Consider the following 19,874-nt stretch of genomic DNA (forward strand, 5'->3'; position numbering starts at 1 on the left):
ATGTGAGAGTCCTGGGTTCCATCCTCAACACTGCATACAGCTGGGCCTGTTGATAATTGTCTGTAATCCTGAAGCAGGAGGATCCCACCTACCTAAGGCTACGTGAGCCCTTGTCTCAGATATGTTACATATCAGAACAGCACTTCCTAAGGATGTTAAACACAGGATTCATTTGTTCAGAGCTGCACAAATTTATAATAATTTTGTCTTTTATAATTATTCTATAATCATTGAACATAAGTCATTGATGGGAGTTTAGGTTGTAAAGTGATGGGTTTATAATTGGAATATTACTGCTGTAACCCTAAGTCTTTTGAGCTCCTGTCACAGAGAGGACATTTCATTTAGTGCATAGCCTCTAGAAGGAGCCATTGCTCTTGTACATGGTTCCTCACCTGTGGTCTTGGGAGAAACACTAAAAATGGGTCACCAAAACAGCACCATCACCACCAAAACAGCCATGGGACATAGAAATGGGATTAGCTGGGAAGCAGGCATCAGCAAGCCTAGGAGGAAACCAAGGGTATAATAATGAGGGGGAAATATGTCAAAAACAATGAAAGCCATTATTGTATAAAATTATATATGTGAATAAAAGGAACAAGAATCCAGTATCAGTGAAAATTCACAAGATCAGGTAGTAACTCCGATAGAAATTCAACCTTTTTATGCCTGATAAATTCCTAAGGGCATGAAGGACTCGAGGATCTGTGATTTGGAAGTCCAGGAATCACAGTCTGTTGTTGGTACATCAGGGGATAACTATAAAATGTTTGTTTGTTTGTTTTTTAAGACAGGATTTTATGTATCCCAGGTTGGCCTCAAATTCACTTTGTTGCTGAGGATGACCTTGAGTTTCTGGTTTTGCTGCTTGCCCCTTCCACATGCTGGGATTATCTGCATCTGCCACCAGCCTGGTTCTCTGTGGAAGAGGGAGTGCACATAGGGCTTCGTGTGTGCTCGGCTCTGAAGTGAGCCACATCACGTCCCTTCTGTGATGGTTTGGAGTTACATTTACATAGTTACAATTGAGTTACAATTACATAGATCAGTGTGTCAGTTTATAAATGTTAATTGTCATTGAAAAACTAATAAAGCAAGTTCAAAACCAACCAGATCTACATGGCAAGTTTTAGGTCAGCCAGAGCTGCATAAACCCTGTTTCAAAAAAAAAAAAAAAAGAAATAATAATGCAATTTTCAGATCTGTACTAGTTATCTAAGTTGTCTAGTACAAACATGCCATTCACGTTTTATTACTGAGATATTTTACTTTTTCATAGTATGCTATGATCCCATTAAACTATTTTAGCTTTTAAAACTTCAAACTCACAGGAAAGTTGCCAAACTTATAAAAGGGCATCATCACTGTTAGATGGAAGTTTTCCTGACCCTGTCCTTTCTCCTGTTTGCTAGTTATCTTTTCATCAAAAGTTTCCCCCTGAGCCTGAGCCTGAGGTGGTGGTGCTCAACTTGACTTCCAACACTTAGGAGGCAGCAGCAGGTGGATCTCTGTGGAGATTGAGGACAGCCTAGTCTACATAATGAGTTCTGGTACAGCCTGAGCTATGTAGTGAGACCCTGTCTCAAGAACAGAGACAAAGAAAGTTTTCCCTTTTGGGGCTGAAGAGATGGCATAGCAGTTGAGAGCACTGACTGCATTTCAGAAGATCTGGGTTTGATTCCCATCACCCACATGGTGACTCAACCATCTATAACTTTATTGTCTGGGATCCAATGCCCTCTTTGGCCTTTATGGGCATTAGGCATGTAGGCATACATGTAGTCAGAAATACCTCTGTATATTAAAATGTTTTTAAGTTAGAAAAAGAAAAACAACAGAATTTTCCCTTACCACTTAATCTCATTCAAAACTTTGCATTCATTCTGTAATCATCTGTTTTAACACCCTTATTTACCTTGATGTTCAAATCTTCATTAATGCCAATGGTTTGTTTGTTCTGACCAAGATCTTATGTAGCCCAGGCTGACTTCAAACTGTATTTGTAGCTGAAGATGACCTTGAATTTCTGGCCATTTTGCTTCCTCCTTCCAAGTGCTGTAATTGTCGGAGTATTCCACCAAATGCGAGTGGCCCTCACTGTTGAGCTCTTCCTCATTCTCCGGCACAACGGCAGTGTTGTGGTTCATTTGCCGACTTTGCTCAGGAGAAATAGAGTCAACTTGTCCTCAGCACCCACTCCTTTGGTTTTGGGGAATGGCATTTAAAAGGAAGATCTTTTTACCTTCCTCTTTTTTAAATGTTTAAGTCCATCTGCTTACAGAAATTATTCTGTAACGAGATGTCAGGTACAGACACCTATATTAGAGTGAGTTCAACAGTGGTAAAATGTAAAACCAAAGATACTTTTATTGACGGTCTTCTTGTTTGGTTTTAAATGATATATTTAAATTGTCAAGTGACTCAAAGTTAGTCTTGTACTTCATGCCAGTTACGTTTTCTGTAACTCCTAGGTGCATTTTCTAGAATCATAAAACTTTGTGAAGAAAAACGTGAAGCAGGTGAAATAAAGAAAGGAAGGAAAGGCTATGCTGTGCCATCCGTCAAAGGGATTATAAACTTAGGAAATACTTGCTTTTTTAATGCAGTCATTCAGGTAAGAGCCCTCAGAACGCTTTGCAAACTATAATGGTTATTTGAACTAGTTAATATGAACACACACACAGCTGCAGTATAGACTGCCCAGAACTGTTCACTGTTACTCTACCCAGTTCTTTCTGTTTTTCTTGGGTAGTTGTTGGTCATGACGGCGTATGCACTCAGCAGTGCTACTCGGAAGTCTGTTGTCTTCCATTGCTTCCTTAGTCAGACTGACAGGCGTAGAGTGCATCCCTCTAAGCCTTTACATTGTAAATGAACGTGTTCTGCTGTGCTACACAAGTTTTGAATCTTTTAGAGCATTCATTTCATCAGGTCAGAGACGTGCTATAACTGAATCAGGAGGCTTGGCCTTTTCTGTTGTTTAGAACTTGGCTCAGACTTACATTCTTTTTGAACTGATGAATGAGATAAAAGAAGATGGCACCAAGTTCAAGATTTCGCTTTCGTCAGCTCCACAGCTGGTGAGTAACAACTACAAGAGCCACATGAAACCTGTTTCCAAAATACTTACTCTGTTTCTCTAAACTGACAAATTAGTCAGAGGTCTCTAAAATATAATTCAGAATGACTCATAAAAATAATCAGGTAACTTTTTCATAAATCATAACTTTAAGATATGCTGTAATTCAGACATATCATGGTTCAAAAGGTACAAAATTATTGAAGCAGTTTTTATGTGTATAGAAAAAATTAAGAGTCAAACTGCAAAATGTTCAGGACCTTTGTTTTGTAGTAAATGGTAATATGTAATCAGATTAAGGTTTTTGTTGTTGTTCTTTAAACTTAGATGAAAATATTTAACATCTAAAGGCTTAAAATACTTTTATTAATAATTTATTTATTTGGTGTGGACATGCGTGCATGGCAAGATGCAGGTTGGGGTCAGAGGGCAACTTGTGGCATTCATTTCTCTCCGACGTGGTTCCTGGGGTTGAACTCCAAGGCCGCTGGGCTCAGCAGCAGTGCCTGTGGCTGGCAAGCAGTCACCTCATCAGCTCTTCATGTAAAGGTGCTTAACGTCTAGTCTCATGACGGCATTTAAGCTAATGAGAAAGAAAAAAATAACAAAAAGCAGTCACTGGCATTCAGAAGCCAGCCTAACTAACATCCACAGTAAGACCTTGTTACTCTAGGGAAGGTCCCTTCTTTGGGGTCCATTGTTTCATATTGAGTGACACAAGTCTCTTTAGAATACCTGCATTTCTGTAACTGGACTCAGTTAATCTCGTTTTTCTGTTTTTTCAGTATTTTACAGATGAAGGACTAAAAGTTAATATACTTGAGATAATTTAGTTACTGCCATTTAAATAAAGTATAGCTCTTGGATTCTTGGCAATGTTTTGTTTTGAAATTATGTATTTCTGACATGGCATTGATCATGTTTTCAAAGGAGCCGTTAGTGGTGGAACTTTCAAGCCCAGGACCATTGACTTCAGCCTTGTTCCTGTTTCTTCACAGCATGAAGGAGGCTGAAAAAGGACCGCTCTCTCCTAAAGTTCTTTTCAATCAGCTTTGTCAGAAGTGAGTGTGTCTGTATTCTTAATATGAACAGTGAGGTCAAAGTACTAATGCAGCATTCCCACAGCAAGGTTGCTGCTCCTGCTTAGTTGCTGCCAAGACAAAGAGGCAATATCTGCTAGCCGCATCTGTGTGCTTTGTGGGAACTGTCAGCATCCTCTGAAGAAGTGATTGTCCATCCCCATTTTATATGTTAGGAAACAATCTCAGAAATTAAGTAGCTCACCTAGTATGTGGTCAACACACTGAGACTCAAACGAAGTCTGTCCTGACTCGTCTATGATGCAGTGTTATATATGTATGTTTCTATCAGGACACCAGCTGTTTTTGTGCTGTGTAGTTTCTGGACATAGGTTTCTGGAGATGGGATTGGATGGTCAGGCTGGGCCTAGACTCGAGACATCACCCTGCTGTGAATTCTGGAAGGTAGCATAAAAGATAAGTTTCTTTTGTTGGTGCCTTGTGTGATACGTTACTTCTCTGCTGGCGAAGTGAGCCAGTTTAAGCCAGATTGGAATATATAAACACAGGTTTATTGTGAAACTGAGTCCACTATCCTCAAAGACAGAGACCAGGGAGCTCACGCTGGGGAGGGAGAAAGAAGGGAGAGAGAAGAGAGAGAGAAAGTGTGTGCAGAGAGAGACAAGAGAAGGAAAAGTGGGGAGAGCGAAATCTAGATTATGTATTAGAAAGCCAATGGAGGAGGGCAGCCTGCCCTAGACTGGAAAGTTCAGGGTGGGGGCTGGGTATGCCAAGTAGGGGTGAGGGGTGCTGGGAGAACCTGGGCTCCAGGTGTGCTTTGGTATGTAAAATGTGCACCTCAGCATTTGTTCCTGGTCTGAAACCGAGTATCTCAGCCTTTTGTAGGTAATAAATGAGTAAGGGGCTACATAATCACCTATGACTATGTCCTGCTAACATTGGAGCATTGTTATTGGTGGGGGGTTATCAAAGCAGAGTCAAGATGTGACTGGGCATTTCTGTTCCTCAGAAAACTAAAAGCAGATTGACCAATGACCCAGCACTACTGTAACTGAGCATTGACGTCAGCACACAAAGGTTAGGTACACTCATGTTCACTACAGCACTAGTCACAACAGCCCAGTCACAGTATACAGTGTTAGTTTGGGTGTTGTCAGTGCACAAATGGATAAAGAAAATGTATGCCTACACAACACAGTTGTATGCAGGCATAAAGAAAAAAAAATGTAATGTTTGCAAAGAAATCGATGGAACAGGAGACTAAAATTTTAAGTCAAATAAGCCAGATTCAGAGAAATTCACATTTTCCTCATATGTAGACATCTCAATAAAACTAAATCCAATATGAAAGTGAAAAGGGAATATTTGGGAAGAGTAAAGGACCAGGTACAGGGGATGAAACGTACATGAGGACGTCAAAATAGAACCAATTGTTTGTCTAGTGAAGACACACTAATACACAAATCTTAAAGTCTTAACAAAGTCCAGTGTTAAGGTGAATGTTCCACCGTAATGCAAGCTACTCTTGTAATTCAGTCCAATCTAAAATGAATTTTATCAAAAGAACACAAACTAACACTAAATGTAGCACAAAACAAATTTTCAATAAATATCTCATTTAATATAAAACAAATTGTTAAAGAATTTGTGAGAATGAACTACCTTTTTCTACTTGAGAAGACTAAAGAGGAATAAGCTATCCACCACTAAATACCAGTCCAGCAGCTCTTATGACCTAGAATCTAGTACTTTAAATAGTATTCCTAGTTTTTCTCAAAAAATAGCATCCACCTCACAGTGCACTAATATACCTGCCATGAGATTAAGTGAATTGGCCCTAAAGCTAACATAGAGGAGAAAACACCACTTTAGTTACTCTTTTGCTAGGTAGCTGCAAATAGCATCTTATGGGGATAGATAAGATAATAATATCTTATCAGAAAAACTCAGGCTAAAGCCAAGTCCCACTGTTATATGAGCCTCCACAGCTGACATCACAAGAAGTAGAAATTACACAATAGACTTGTGCTGTCAAAACCAACCACGCGGTGCTGGTGAAATCAACTAGAACAGAAACAAGAATCCCTCAGGCGTGGTCTTTAAGCAGACCCGCAGGGTAGAGATCATTTCTGAACAACAAAAAAGCTTCCTGTAGCTCCATCTTCACCATTTACAAACTGTTTATTGCCTTCTAAATAATCCCTGGAAAAAATTTAACCTATGATTCTTTTTTCAATCTTTTACTGAGAACTTGGAAACATAATCCAATAACTTACAATAATTTTTTATGTTTTTATTATTGGATATTTTCTTTATTTACATTTCAAATGTTATCCCCTTTCCCAGTCCCCTCCCCCTTCCCAGAAACCCCCTATCCCATCTTCTCTCCCCCTGCTTCCTCCCCTCCCCTCCTACCTTCCTGCCCTTGATGCCCCTACACTGGGGCATCTATCTAGCCTTCATAGGACCAAGAACCTCCCCTCCCATTGATGCCTGACAAGGCATTCCTCTGCTACATAAGCAGCCAGAGCCATGTGTACTCCTTGGTTGATGGCTTAGTCCCTGGGAGCTCTGGGGGGGTCTGGTTGGTTGAAGAAACTTATATGAGGTACCAATATCAAGAGACCTTCAAACTTAGTTTTTAAAAAGCTAACAGATACCAAATGTATGAAGACATTTAGCCTATTTAATAAGATGAACATTCATAGGCAATGTGCCGTAGTGTATTAATTTTTTCCCCACCATTACAACAATACATCTGACAGATACAACTGAAGGAAGAGAGGTTCATTTGAGCTCAGAGTTCCAGTGGATGCCACCCATCATGGTGGAGATGGAATGCCAACTAGACCAGGGTGATAGTAGGATCCTGTCATGCAGTTTTTTTTCAATTTCCATGGACCAAGAAGCAGAGAGGAGACTGGACTCAGATGGACATACAGCCAGCCTGTAATCCTGTTGGCCTAACACCACCAACTCAGCCTTATGTCCCAAAGTTCCATAACCTCCCCAAAACAGCACCAGCAGCTTGGGGACCAAGTACTTAAGCACATGAGCCTTGAAGGACATTTCAGATTTAAACCATCTCACTTAGCAAAATTGGTGCTGTAAGGAAGAGGCAGAAGTAATGGAAAGATGGCCCAGAGATTAAAAACAATCACTGTTCTTACAGAAGACCAGATTTAAGTTTTCAGTACTCATATCAATAGCAGCCATAGTTCCAGTGATCCAACATGCTGTTCTTCTGACCTCAGAAGGCACTAGCACACAGGTAGTACACATAAATACACAAGCACACACACACACACACACACACACACACACACACACACACTTTTTTTTTTTTACACACACACTTTTTAAAAAGAAAGTGGTAAGGACTTTTACAGTTCTCAAGATATAGGGACTAGGTTACTTAGCAGTTAAGAACACTATCTTTGTCCAGATGACTGAGTTCGGTTACTAATATTGAGATAATAATTAGCAACTGTCTGTAACTCAAATCCCAGTGGATCCATTACCCTCTTCTGGCCTCCTGGAAACTGCATGCCTGTGTTCACAGACATACATGCAGGCAAAATACTCATACACATAAAACTATCCTTCCTTCCTTCTTTCCTTCCTTCCTTCCTTCCTTCTTCTCTCCCTCCCTCCCTCCCTCCTTGTCGACCTCCCTCTTTCCTTCCCTCCCTCCCTTCCTCCTTTCCCTCTTTATATAGATATTCTAGATACTCATCTAGTCATTTATGGTAAGGGGTTTTCCCCTTAATCCAAAGGCAGTCTCTTCATGCTGGTTATTGTTTGCTTTTGTGTGAAAAGTTTAATTTCATGCAGTCTCACTTGTTAGTTTTGCTATTATTTTATAATCTATTGGAGCTGTCAGAACGTCTTTGCCTGTGTCTTGAAGTTTCTTTGAGTAGTTTCAACATTTCAGGTGACATCAAGGTCTTACGCATTTTGTTTTGACTGTTACAGAGGATGGCATCGAGTTTTATTCTTCTCTGTGCGGATACAGAGCTCTCTCAGCACTGCTTGCTGAAGCGGCCGTCACTCCTTCCCCTCTGCCTTTGACACCTTTATTGAAGTGTGTGTTTGTGTTATAGTGTCTGTTTACCCTGTTGGCAAACATAACTGTTTCTGTGCCACTGCCATTCTGGCTTGGTTACTGTCGCTCTTAGAATACACTGAAGTCAGATATTGTGATATCCCCAGGACTGTTCTTTTCCAGACTAAAAATTACCAAAATCTACAAAATATTGGCTTTTAGTATCTATATGCATAGTACTTAACTGTCTAATTCAGTCACACAGGAAATCTAATTGTAAAATCTGTAGGAGGAGTATATCTCATAGTTAGCATATACAGTTATATTAAGATTCATTCTGTAACTGATATATTTCTTCTAAAACAGAAAGCAAATGAATATATTAAGATGCAGAATGGAGATGCAGGGCTGGAGATAAGGCTCAGTGGTTAAGAGGTCCTTCCAGAGGTCCTGAGTTCAATTCCCAGCAACTATATGGTAGCTCACAACCATCTGTAATAGGATCCAATGCCCTCTTCTGGTGTGTCTGAAGACAGCTACAGTGTAATCATACAAAATGAATAAATAAACCTAAAAAAAAGGATACAGAATGAATCTTAATCTTTTTGCTCTTCAAGGTAAAATGATAAATCACAGAGGCTTGGATCTGAGTGCTATTTCTCTTGCTGGCTGTATGACTTTGCTTATTAACTCTTTTGGTCCCTCATTCAGTGACTTTGGGGATAAAGAAGTTAAAAGTGCATAAAACTGTCAGTACCGTGTATGGTTTGATTAATAAAAGGTAGCCATTTGTTGGCAGTGTGTACCTGATGGCTCCTTTTCCCTGGAAGAGAAATAGCATCTTGTCTGTTTAATTGAAAAGTAGCAAACTGACAACATTATTTCACAATGATCTTAAGTAAGACTGATGTGTTGCTCGTGATTCGTGGAATGATTTTTTTTCTTTTCTGCTTTGTTTTCACATCATAGGGCTCCTCGGTTTAAAGGTTTCCAGCAACAGGACAGCCAGGAGCTTCTGCACCATTTGTTGGATGCAGTGAGGACAGAGGAGACGAAGGTCAGATTCTTAATGTTTGTCACGTGTTCTCTTAAAGACAATGGTATGGATCTAGAATGATTTCTCTAATGTTAAAATATAGTGAGAAGTAATTTTTATCTACATTTTTGCCTTTCCTCAGTAAGTTAATTTCTTTTATACTTTCATATAAAAGTATAAAGCCCTGTTTTTCTTTTTCTTAATGTCTCTTAGCTTTTAAAATAAATCAAACAAAATAATTCAAAGTAGCTTAGAGACAAAACTCACTGTGTTGCAGATTTATAGTCCAGATACGTGAGAGGCTGGTGAAGGAGGATTGTTTGGGCCCAGAAGTTTATAGTGGGATCCCCAGCAAGGAAAAGGAGCCAGGAGAGGTGGTGTATGCTTTAATCCCAGTTCAAGGGAGGCAAAGTCAGGAGGATCTCTGTGAGTTGGAGGCCAGCCTGGTCCACATAGCGAGACCCTGTCACAGAAAAGAAGGAGGGAAAGGAAGGAGTGAGAGAAAGAAAAAAAAGAAAGAAAAAAGTAAGGGTAGAGATGTCTTAATGAATATTGAGTCCAAGGAGATAAAGCCAAGGTCTATAAATCTTGGAAGATGGACAGCAGTCTGGAGTATGGTCTCCTTACCCCCCATTCTCCTTTCCTCTGACCGCTCTGGCTTTTAGAATCTGTTCGTTTCTGTCAGCAGACTGAGCAGTATTTACTTCTCATGTTGAAAGTCAGCTCATCGTTATTGTAATTTGCATACTTCAGTTTCACGTGTGCAAAACCTAGACTGACTGTTGTGATTTGCAATTCTCAGAGTAGATTGTTATCTCAGGCTGGATTAGGTTCCACACCATGGCTTAGGGTGTAGAACTTCAGCCTGATCTGGAAAATCAAGAAACATTCTTCAAAAAGAACAGCTGCTAAAGCAGGCTCCTGAGACAGTGCTCATTCCAGTCCTATTCTGTAACTTACTGGTTGTTTATGAAATTTAACTTTTGGGGGATTACATGTAGATAGTATGTAATTTATCAGTGAGGGCACAAAATGTTAACGATGTCAGATATACAGCACATATTCGACATTACTATATTTCTGATGTGTTCCCTAAAAGTACCTGTATTGGAGACCTAATTCCTAAAGTCACATGTTAATGATGTTTGGAAATGGCATCTTTTGGGAGTAATTGGTTTTAGATAAGGTGTGAGAATGAGGAGGAGCAGGAGGAGGAAGAGCAGGAGGAGGTGGAGGAGGAGCAGGAGCAGGAAGAGGAGCAGGAGGAAGAGGAGGAGCAGGAGGAGGAAGAGGAGCAGGAGGAGGAGCAGGAGGAGGTGGAGGAGCAGGAGGAGGTGGGGTGGAGGAGGAGGAGCAGGAAGAGGAGCAGGAGGAGGAGGAGAAGGAGCAGGAAGAGGAGCAGGAGGAGGAGGAGGAGGAGCAGGAGGAGGGATGCAAGCAGGCACTTGCACTGTCACCTCAGACGTCCCCCACATCAAGCCCAGACCCTTTTAGATGCCATTCTCGTCCTCCCTGGGTCTTTAAAGCGGGTCTTGCTGTATAATCCAGGCTGGCCTTGAACCTGAGGCTTGTTTTATGTTACCCAAAGAGAAAAATATGCTAATCCTGGATTTTCTGCCTTTCTCAAAGCTGGCATTGCTAAGTGCTTGTAGCAGTTGTAGGCCCACATTCAGTTTTGGAATTACTGTCTTACATGTGCTATGGGCCACTCTAGTAGTTTTAATTAGATAATAAGGTAAAACCTTCTCTTCTCAAAGCAAATACCCTTAATCTATGTGGTAATATGAAACACAGCAGTCAAGTATAAACAGAGTGCTTCTCTGGCACAGTAAGTTCCCCCACCATCCTTCACTCATCCAGGGCCTTACAGAAGCCATGCAAGTCTGCAAAACGTCTGCTTTGTTTGAACTATGTAATTTTATTAATTAATTGTATTAGTGGCTATTTTAGTGGAGAGAGTCAGGGTTCTGATGTTTTCTTAAAAACTATCTCAGCAGAAGACTGAGTTGATTCCTCCGCTCTACAGAGCTGCATGAGCCGTAATAACAGCCTTCTCTGGCGTTCTTACTCAGTTGGCCTCAGCTTTTGGGCCCCCCACTCCCGTCCTTCTGTTCTGCCATTTTTATGTGTACTTTGATTTTGAGCCCGACTACCGTCTGTTAAGATTTGCGTCATGGTGGTTGGGAAGCTGGCTCAGCTCTTAAGAGCACTAGATGCTCTTCCAGAGTACACAGGTTCAATTCCCAGGATCCATATGGTAGCTCATATGGTTAAGTCTGTAACTTAGTTCCAGGGGATCCAACACTCTCAACACTTATAAACATGCAGATATTAAACACTGACGTACATAAAATAAAAATAGATAAGCCATTTTTTTAAAAAAAATGGGATTTGCATAATGCTCTGGCATGGTGTCACATTCTGGTTCCTTTTTGTGCTTCGGAAGCAAGAGGATGGAGGGTGGAGTTCTGGGCAAACCTAGGCTACATAGTGAGACCCTGTCTCACAAACCCAGGAAGCCGAAAGAAAGATTGCTACTATTTTCCATCGCTTTCCTTAAGTTATGACTTCCTCTGAGAAAGGTACAGTTTTTGTCTTCTTTTATACGTGGGTGGAGTTCTGTGAATACTGTTGGACACATTTATTACAGCTTGGTGAGCATTTGAGAGGGAAGAAAGCAAAGACACCTGTTATATAGGTTGTTCTGTCTGCTTTCCTGGAGACTTGCAACCATTTTGAATATATTATCATCTGAATAAGCAGATGGGTAACTACATCATCATGTTATACTTTTTTTAAAGATAAATTGAGAAATTTACAAGTAAGCCAGCCAGTGGTGGCACACACCTGTAATCCCAGCCCTTGGGAGGCAGAGGCAGGCGGAAATCTGAGTTCGAGGTCAGCCTGGTCTATAGAGTGAGTTCCAGGACAGCCAGGGCTACACAGAGAAACCCTGTCTCAAAAAAAAAAACAAAAACAAAAACAAAAATAAAACAACAACAACAAAAAAGAAATTTACAAGTATGTTTTGGAGATGTTAACATTCCCCTGAGCTAAATTTGGCTCACATTTTCTTATAGCTTTATAGTTTTTTTTCTGCAGAAGTATGCTGATTATGCTAGTCATACATTATTGCAAATTGATAAAAACTTTTCTTTGCATTGTCTTTCTCTGTTGTACAAGTACTATAAAAACTCAGCCAGAACACGCTGTTCTTATTCTTGTACTTGAGGGCCATAGATAGTGTGTTAAATTAAAACGTCACATCTGTGCGTGTAGTTAGCCTCACAAGCAGAGCAGCCGTGCTGGTCAGTTACAGTGCGTCTGCAGGCGGGAGCTGCATTGTCTCGCCTGGGAATGAACAGATGCTGAGTGTGCTGTGGTGAACACGTGGCACTGCCCTGGGCTTCTGGGTGGAAGGAGACTTCAGTCTTGTCGGCCACCAGAACCGTGTAGACATGACGTAAATACAGACCTTTCACACTGGTCCCTTAAAGGCTTTCTTGTGACTTTAAAGTTAAAGAACATGCTATTGCTAAAGGGGACATGTGAGTCAAAATTATACATGTTTGTGTATATACAGAATATATAATTATATTTACTATAAACAGTTCTTTTATGGGTAGCCTTTTCCCCCTTCAGATTCAAGCTTTCTTTGTGTTTTTTACCTTCTTATTTGAGCTGTCACTAAGAGTAGACTATCATTATTATTTAAGATACATCCTTTTGATCCATTGTTGAGTAAGATATGTGAAGGACAGAACGTCTCAGCTGGCTGCACCCTGGCGTGTGTCAAAGCAGCTCTACGCTGGGTGTTTCCCTTTCTTGTAACATGAATGTGAAGGTGATTTTGTGTGTGTGTTTGTTTTTTGTTTTAAGAGTTTATTATAGATGTATAATTGGGAGCTTAAGAGGGAGAATATGTTAATTGAATAGGCTTGGGCGTCAGTGCGTTTGCCAGGTGGTCCTTTTCATACCCCAGGACTGGAGTTTGAATGCAGGGCCTGTGTTTGTCAGGCTGCAGTCTACCTACCAAGTTATTTCCTCTGCTCTGAGTCATTTTTGGACCTTTGCACTACTTCATAAAGGTGGTCTGGAACTTTTGTTGTTGTCGTCATTTTGAGACACAGGTTTCTTTTCTGTGTGCAGCCCTGGCTGTCCGGGAACCCACTCTGTAGACCAGGCTGGATTCAAGCTTAGAGACCAACCTTCCTCTGCCTTCCTAGTGCTGGGATTAAACGCGTTCATTACTACAACCCAGCTTGGAACCTTTTTTAAAAAAATTATTATTCTATTGTTTAAAACAGGTTTGGTGGTAATCTGTGAAATTATTAGGGTTTTATTTGTCTTCCTTCCTTCCTTCCTTCCTTCCTTCCTTCCTTCCTTCCTTCCTCCCTCCCTCCCTCCTTTTCTCCCTCCCTCCCTCCTTCCTTCCTTCTTCCCTTCTTTCCTTCTCCCTCCCTCCTCCTCCTGGGATGGTAGATGATTTTCTGTCTTTTCTAGAAATATTTTAAAAAATTGTATTTCTTGGAAAATTGACAACTGTATTTTTCAAATTTCAAATGCAATTAGGTTGGAAAATATTCTCTTGGGGTTATTTAGAATTATTTTTTTGTGAGAATTTTTTTTTTTTTTTGATATAATTTATTTACATTTCAAATGATTTCCCCTTTTCTAGCCCCCCCACTCCCCGAAAGTCCCGTAAGCCCCCTTCTCTTCCCCTGTCCTCCCTCCCACCCCTTCCCAGTTCCCCGTTCTGGTTTTGCCAAATACTGTTTCACTGAGTCTTTCCAGAACCAGGGGCCACTCCTCCTTTCTTCTTGTACCTCATTTGATGTGTGGATTATGTTTTGGGTATTCCAGTTTTCTAGGTTAATATCCACTTATTAGTGAGTGCATACCATGATTCACCTTTTGAGTCTGGGTTACCTCACTTAGTATGATGTTCTCTAGCTCCATCCATTTGCCTAAGAATTTCATGAATTCATTGTTTCTAATGGCTGAATAGTACTCCATTGTGTAGATATACCACATTTTTTGTATCCACTCTTCTGTTGAGGGATACCTGGGTTCTTTCCAGCATCTGGCAATTATAAATAGGGCTGCTATGAACATAGTAGAGCATGTATCCTTATTACATGGTGGGGAATCCTCTGGGTATATGCCCAGGAGTGGTATAGCAGGATCTTCTGGAAGTGAGGTGCCCAGTTTTCGGAGGAACCGCCAGACTGCTTTCCAGAGTGGTTGTACCAATTTGCAACCCCACCAGCAGTGGAGGAGTGTTCCTCTTTCTCCGCACCCTCTCCAACACCTGCTGTCTCCTGAATTTTTAATCTTAGCCATTCTGACTGGTGTAAGATGAAATCTTAGGGTTGTTTTGATTTGCATTTCCCTAATGACTAATGAAGTTGAGCATTTTTTAAGATGCTTCTCCGCCATCCGAAGTTCTTCAGGTGAGAATTCTTTGTTTAACTCTGTACCCCATTTTTTAATAGGGTTGTTCGGTTTTCTGGAGTCTAACTTCTTGAGTTCTTTATATATATTGGATATTAGCCCTCTATCTGATGTAGGATTGGTGAAGATCTTTTCCCAATTTGTTGGTTGCCGATCTGTCCTCTTGATGGTGTCCTTTGCCTTACAGAAACTCTGTAACCTTATGAGGTCCCATTTGTCAATTCTTGCTCTTAGAGCATACGCTATTGGTGTTCTGTTCAGAAATTTTCTCCCTGTACCGATGTCCTCAAGGGTCTTCCCCAGTTTCTTTTCTATTAGCTTCAGAGTGTCTGGCTTTATGTGGAGGTCCTTGATCCATTTGGATTTGAGCTTAGTACAAGGAGACAAGGATGGATCAATTCGCATTCTTCTGCATGCTGACCTCCAGTTGAACCAGCACCATTTGTTGAAAAGGCTATCTTTTTTCCATTGGATGTTTTCAGCCTCTTTGTCGAGGATCAAGTGGCCATAGGTGTGTGGGTTCATTTCTGGATCTTCAATCCTGTTCCATTGATCCTCCTGCCTGTCACTGTACCAATACCATGCAGTTTTTAACACTATTGCTCTGTAGTATTGCTTGAGGTCAGGGATACTGATTCCCCCAGATTTTCTTTTGTTGCTGAGAATAGTTTTAGCTATCCTGGGTTTTTTGTTGTTCCAGATGAATTTGATAATTGCTCTTTCTAACTCTGTGAAGAATTGAGTTGGGATTTTGATGGGTATTGCATTGAATCTGTATAGTGCTTTAGGCAAAATGGCCATTTTAACTATATTGATTCTACCGATCCATGAGCATGGGAGGTTTTCCCATTTTTTGAGGTCTTCTTCCATTTCCTTCTTCAGAGTCTTGAAGTTCTTGCCATACAGATCTTTCGCATGTTTGGTAAGAGTCACCCCAAGATACTTTATACTGTTTGTGGCTATTGTGAAGGGGGTCATTTCCCTAATTTCTTTCTCAGCCTGCTTATCCTTTGAGTATAGGAAGGCCACTGATTTGCTTGAGTTGATTTTGTAACCTGCCACTTTGCTGAAGTTGTTTATCAGCTGTAGGAGCTCTCTAGTGGAGTTCTTTGGGTCACTTAGGTAGACGATCATGTCGTCTGCAAATAATGATAGTTTGACTTCCTCCTTTCCAATTTGTATCCCTTTGACCTCCTTATGTTGTCGAATTGCCCGAGCTAGTACCTCAAGTACAATATTGAAAAGATAAGGAGAAAGGGGGCAGCCTTGTCTGGTCCCTGATTTCAGTGGGATTGCTTCAAGTTTCTCTCCGTTTAGTTTGATGCTGGCTACCGGTTTGCTGTATATTGCTTTTACTATGTTTAGGTATGGGCCTTGAATTCCTGTTCTCTCCAAGACTTTAAGCATGAAAGGATGCTGAATTTTGTCAAATGCTTTTTCAGCATCCAATGAAATGACCATGTGGTTTTGTTCTTTGAGTTTGTTTATGTAGTGGATTGTATTGATGGATTTCCGTATATTGAACCAACCCTGCATTCCCGGGATAAAGCCTACTTGATCATGGTGGATGATCGTTTTGATGTGTTCTTGGATTCGGTTGGCAAGAATTTTGTTGAGTATTTTTGCATCGATGTTCATAAGGGAAATTGGTCTGAAGTTCTCTTTCTTTGTTGGATCTTTGTGTGGCTTTGGTATCAGCGTAATTGTGGCTTCGTAGAAGGAATTGGGTAGTGTTCCTTCTGTTTCTATTTTGTGGAATAGTTTGAAGAGTATTGGTGTTAACTCTTCTTTGAAGGTCTGGTAGAATTCTGCACTGAAACCATCTGGTCCTGTGCTTTTTTTGGTTGGAAGACTTTCTATGACTCCTTCTATTTCTTTAGGCTTTATGGGACTGTTTAGATGGTCTAGTTGGTCCTGATTTAATTTTGGTATTTGGTATCTCTCAAGGAAATTGTCCATTTCCTCCAGATTCTCCAGTTGTGTTGAGTACAGGCTCTTGTAGTAGGATCTGATGATTTTTTGGATTTCCTCAGTTTCCGTTGTTATGTCTCCCTTTTCATTTCTAAGTTTGTTAATTTGGATACTTTCTCTGTGCCCTTTGGTCAGTCTGGCTAAGGGTTTATCTATCTTGTTGATTTTCTCAAAGAACCAGCTCCTAGTTTTGTTGATTTTTTGTATGGTTCTCTTTGTTTCTACTTGATTGATTTCGGCCCTGAGTTTGATGATTTCCTGCCTTCTACTCCTCCTGGGTGAAATAGCTTCTTTTTGTTCTAGGGCTTTCAGGTGTGTCATTAAGTTGGTAATGTATGCTCTCTCCATTTTCTTTTTGGAGGCACTCAGGGCTATGAGTTTTCCTCTTAGCACTGCTTTCATTGTGTCCCATAGATTTGGGTATGTTGTGTTTTCATTTTCATTGTGTTCTAAAAAGTCTTTAATTTCTTTCTTTATTTCTTCCTTGACCAAGGTGTCATTGAGTAGAGTATTGTTCAATCTCCACGTGTTTGTGGGTTTTCTGTTGTTTCTGTTGCTATTGAAGACCACTTTTATTCCATAGTGATCAGATAGGAGGCATGGGATTAGTTCTATCTTTTTATATTTGTTGAGGTCTGTCTTGTGACCAATTATATGGTCGATTTTGGAGAAGGTACCATGAGGTGCTGAAAAAAAGGTATATTCTTTTGTTTTAGGATAGAATGTTCTATATATATCAGTTAAATCTAATTGGTCCAAAGCTTCAATTAGTTTCATTGTGTCCTTGTTTAGTTTCTGTTTTCCTGATCGGTCCATTGAGGAAAGTGCAGTGTTGAAGTCACCCACAATTATTGTGTTAGGTGCAATGTGTGCTTTGAGTTTTAATAAAGTTTCTTTTATGAAAGAGGGTGCCCTTGCATTTGGAGCATAGATGTTCAGGATTGAGAGTTCTTCTTGTTGTATTTTTCCTTTGACCAGCAAGAAGTGTCCCTCAGAGTCTCTTTTGATGACTTTGGGTTGAAAGTCAATTTTATCTGATATTAAAATGGCTACTCCAGCTTGTTTCCTGAGACCATTTGCTTGTAAAATTGTCTTCCAGCCTTTTACTCTAAGGTAGTGTTTGTCTTTGACCCTGAGGTGTGTTTCCTGTAAGCAGCAAAATGTAGGGTCCTGTTTACGTATCCAGTCAGTTAGTCTGTGTCTTTTTATTGGGGCATTGAGTCCATTGATGTTAAGAGATATTAAGGAATAGTGATTGTTACTTCCTATCATTTTTGACGTTATTTTTTAAATTTGATTGCTTAACTTATTTGGGTTTGATGAAAGGTTACTATCTTGCTTTTTTCAGGGTGGAGTTTCCCTCCTTGTATTGGTGTTGTCCTCCTATTATCCTTTTTAGGGCTGGGTTTGTGGATAGATATTGGGTGAACTTGGTTTTGTCGTGAAATATCTTAGTTTCTCCATCTATGGTGATTGAGAGTTTTGCTGGATATAGTAGTTTTGGTTGGCATTTGTGTTCTCTTAGAGTCTGCATGAGATCTGCCCAGGACCTTCTAGCCTTCATAGTCTCAGGTGAAAAGTCTGCTGTGATTCTGATAGGTCTTCCTTTATATGTTACTTGGCCTTTTTCTCTTACTGCCTTTAGTATTCTTTCTTTGTTTAGAACATTTGGTGTTTTGATTATTATGTGACGGGAAGTATTTCTGTTCTGATCCAGTCTGTTTGGAGTTCTGTAGGCTTCTTGTATATTCATGGGCATCTCTCTCTTTAGGTTAGGGAAGTTTTCTTCCATAATTTTATTGAAGATATTTGCTGGCCCTTTAAGTTGTAAATCTTCACTCTCATCTATGCCTATAATCCTTAGGTTTGGTCTTCTCATTGTGTCCTGGATTTCCTGGATATTTTGGGTTACAAGCTTTTTGCACTTTGCATTTTCTTTAACTGTTGAGTCCATGGTTTCTATGGAATCTTCAGCATCTGAGATTCTTTCTTCTATCTCTTGTATTCTGTTGTTGATATTTGCATCTCTGTCCCCTGATTTCTTCCCAAGGCTTTCTATCTCCAAAGTTGTCTCCCTTTGAGTTTTCTTGGTTGTTTCTACTTCTGATTTTAGATCCTGGATGGTTTTGCTTAGCTCCTTCCCTTGCATGTTTGTGTTTTCCTGTAATTCTTTAAGAGATTTTTGTGTTTCCTCTTTCATGAGCTCAGCCTGTTGACCAAAGTTCTCCTGTATTTCTTTAAGAGATTTTTGTGTTTCGTCTTTCATGACCTCAGCCTGTTGAGCAAATTTCTCCTGTATTTCTTTAAGTGTTTTTTGCATTTCCTCCTTGTTGGCTTTTGTATTCTCCTGGATTTCTTTCAATGATTTTTGTGTTTCCCTTGCAAGGGCTTCTAACTTTTGATCCATTTTCTCCTCAATGTCCTTCATGTGTTCCTGTACCAGCATCATGACCAGTGATTTTAAATCCAAATCTTGTTTTACTGGTGTGATGGGGTATCCAGGACTTGCTGGTAGAGGAGAATTTGGTTCAGATGTTGCCATATTGCCTTGATTTCTGTTAGTGACGTTTCTGCGTTTGCCTTTTGCCATCTGGCTCTCACTGGTGTTACTTGGTCTTGTCAGTGCTGGACTCACCAGTGCAAGCTGCCCCTTCCCCGTTGGCCTCTGGTGCACAGCTTACACTCTGCACTGCCTATAGACAGGGTGCTGTTGTCCAGGCTGTTCAGATCCCGCAGCAGGCACCTGAAGGCTCCCGCTGGGGCCCGCAGGATTTATTGGAGCACACCGACTTCTCCCAGCTGGCCGCCCGGAAGCCCCCACTAGCCTCTTGAGGGACCTGGAGATGTGGCGGCCACCCAGGCTGATCTGAAGCGGAGAGAGTTGACCTGAGGGCTTCTGCCTGAGGCCTTGCCCCAGATTGTGTCTGTGGACCAGGTGGAACCCGTGTGCACCCCCAGGGAGCTCCGAAGGTGAATGTTGCTGTGACCTCCCCTGTGCTCCGCTCACTCCGCTGGGCAGCCGATTTCCCCAACCGGGCTGGCGCACACTAGGTTAGCCTTGTCGCCTGGGCCCTGAGTCCAGGCAAACGCCTGGGAGGCCAAGGTCCGAGCAAAGTTCCCCTAGGGCTATGTCTGTTATTTGGGTCCGCCAGGTGACCCGGATGGCGGGCGTGCGCGTCCGCGCTCCGCGAAAGCACCGGGAGAGTCTGTTGTGCTAATAACCTCCTGGGCTGGTTGACACACAGA

General features: G+C 40.9%; 1 protein-coding gene across 1 annotated transcript in view; it reads left to right on the top strand.

The window, feature by feature from the left end:
• The window catches only part of Usp45 (ubiquitin specific peptidase 45), a 71,315-nt gene that overhangs the window by 19,725 nt on the left and 31,716 nt on the right, over positions 1-19,874 (top strand). The window contains 4 exon segments of the mRNA XM_052176149.1: positions 2,475-2,617; positions 2,988-3,083; positions 4,013-4,143; positions 9,137-9,224. Coding sequence (XP_052032109.1) covers positions 2,475-2,617; positions 2,988-3,083; positions 4,013-4,143; positions 9,137-9,224 — 458 coding nt within the window.

The sequence above is a fragment of the Apodemus sylvaticus genome, chromosome 3 (assembly GCF_947179515.1).
Source record: "Apodemus sylvaticus chromosome 3, mApoSyl1.1, whole genome shotgun sequence".
NCBI classification, from domain to species: domain Eukaryota; kingdom Metazoa; phylum Chordata; class Mammalia; order Rodentia; family Muridae; genus Apodemus; species Apodemus sylvaticus.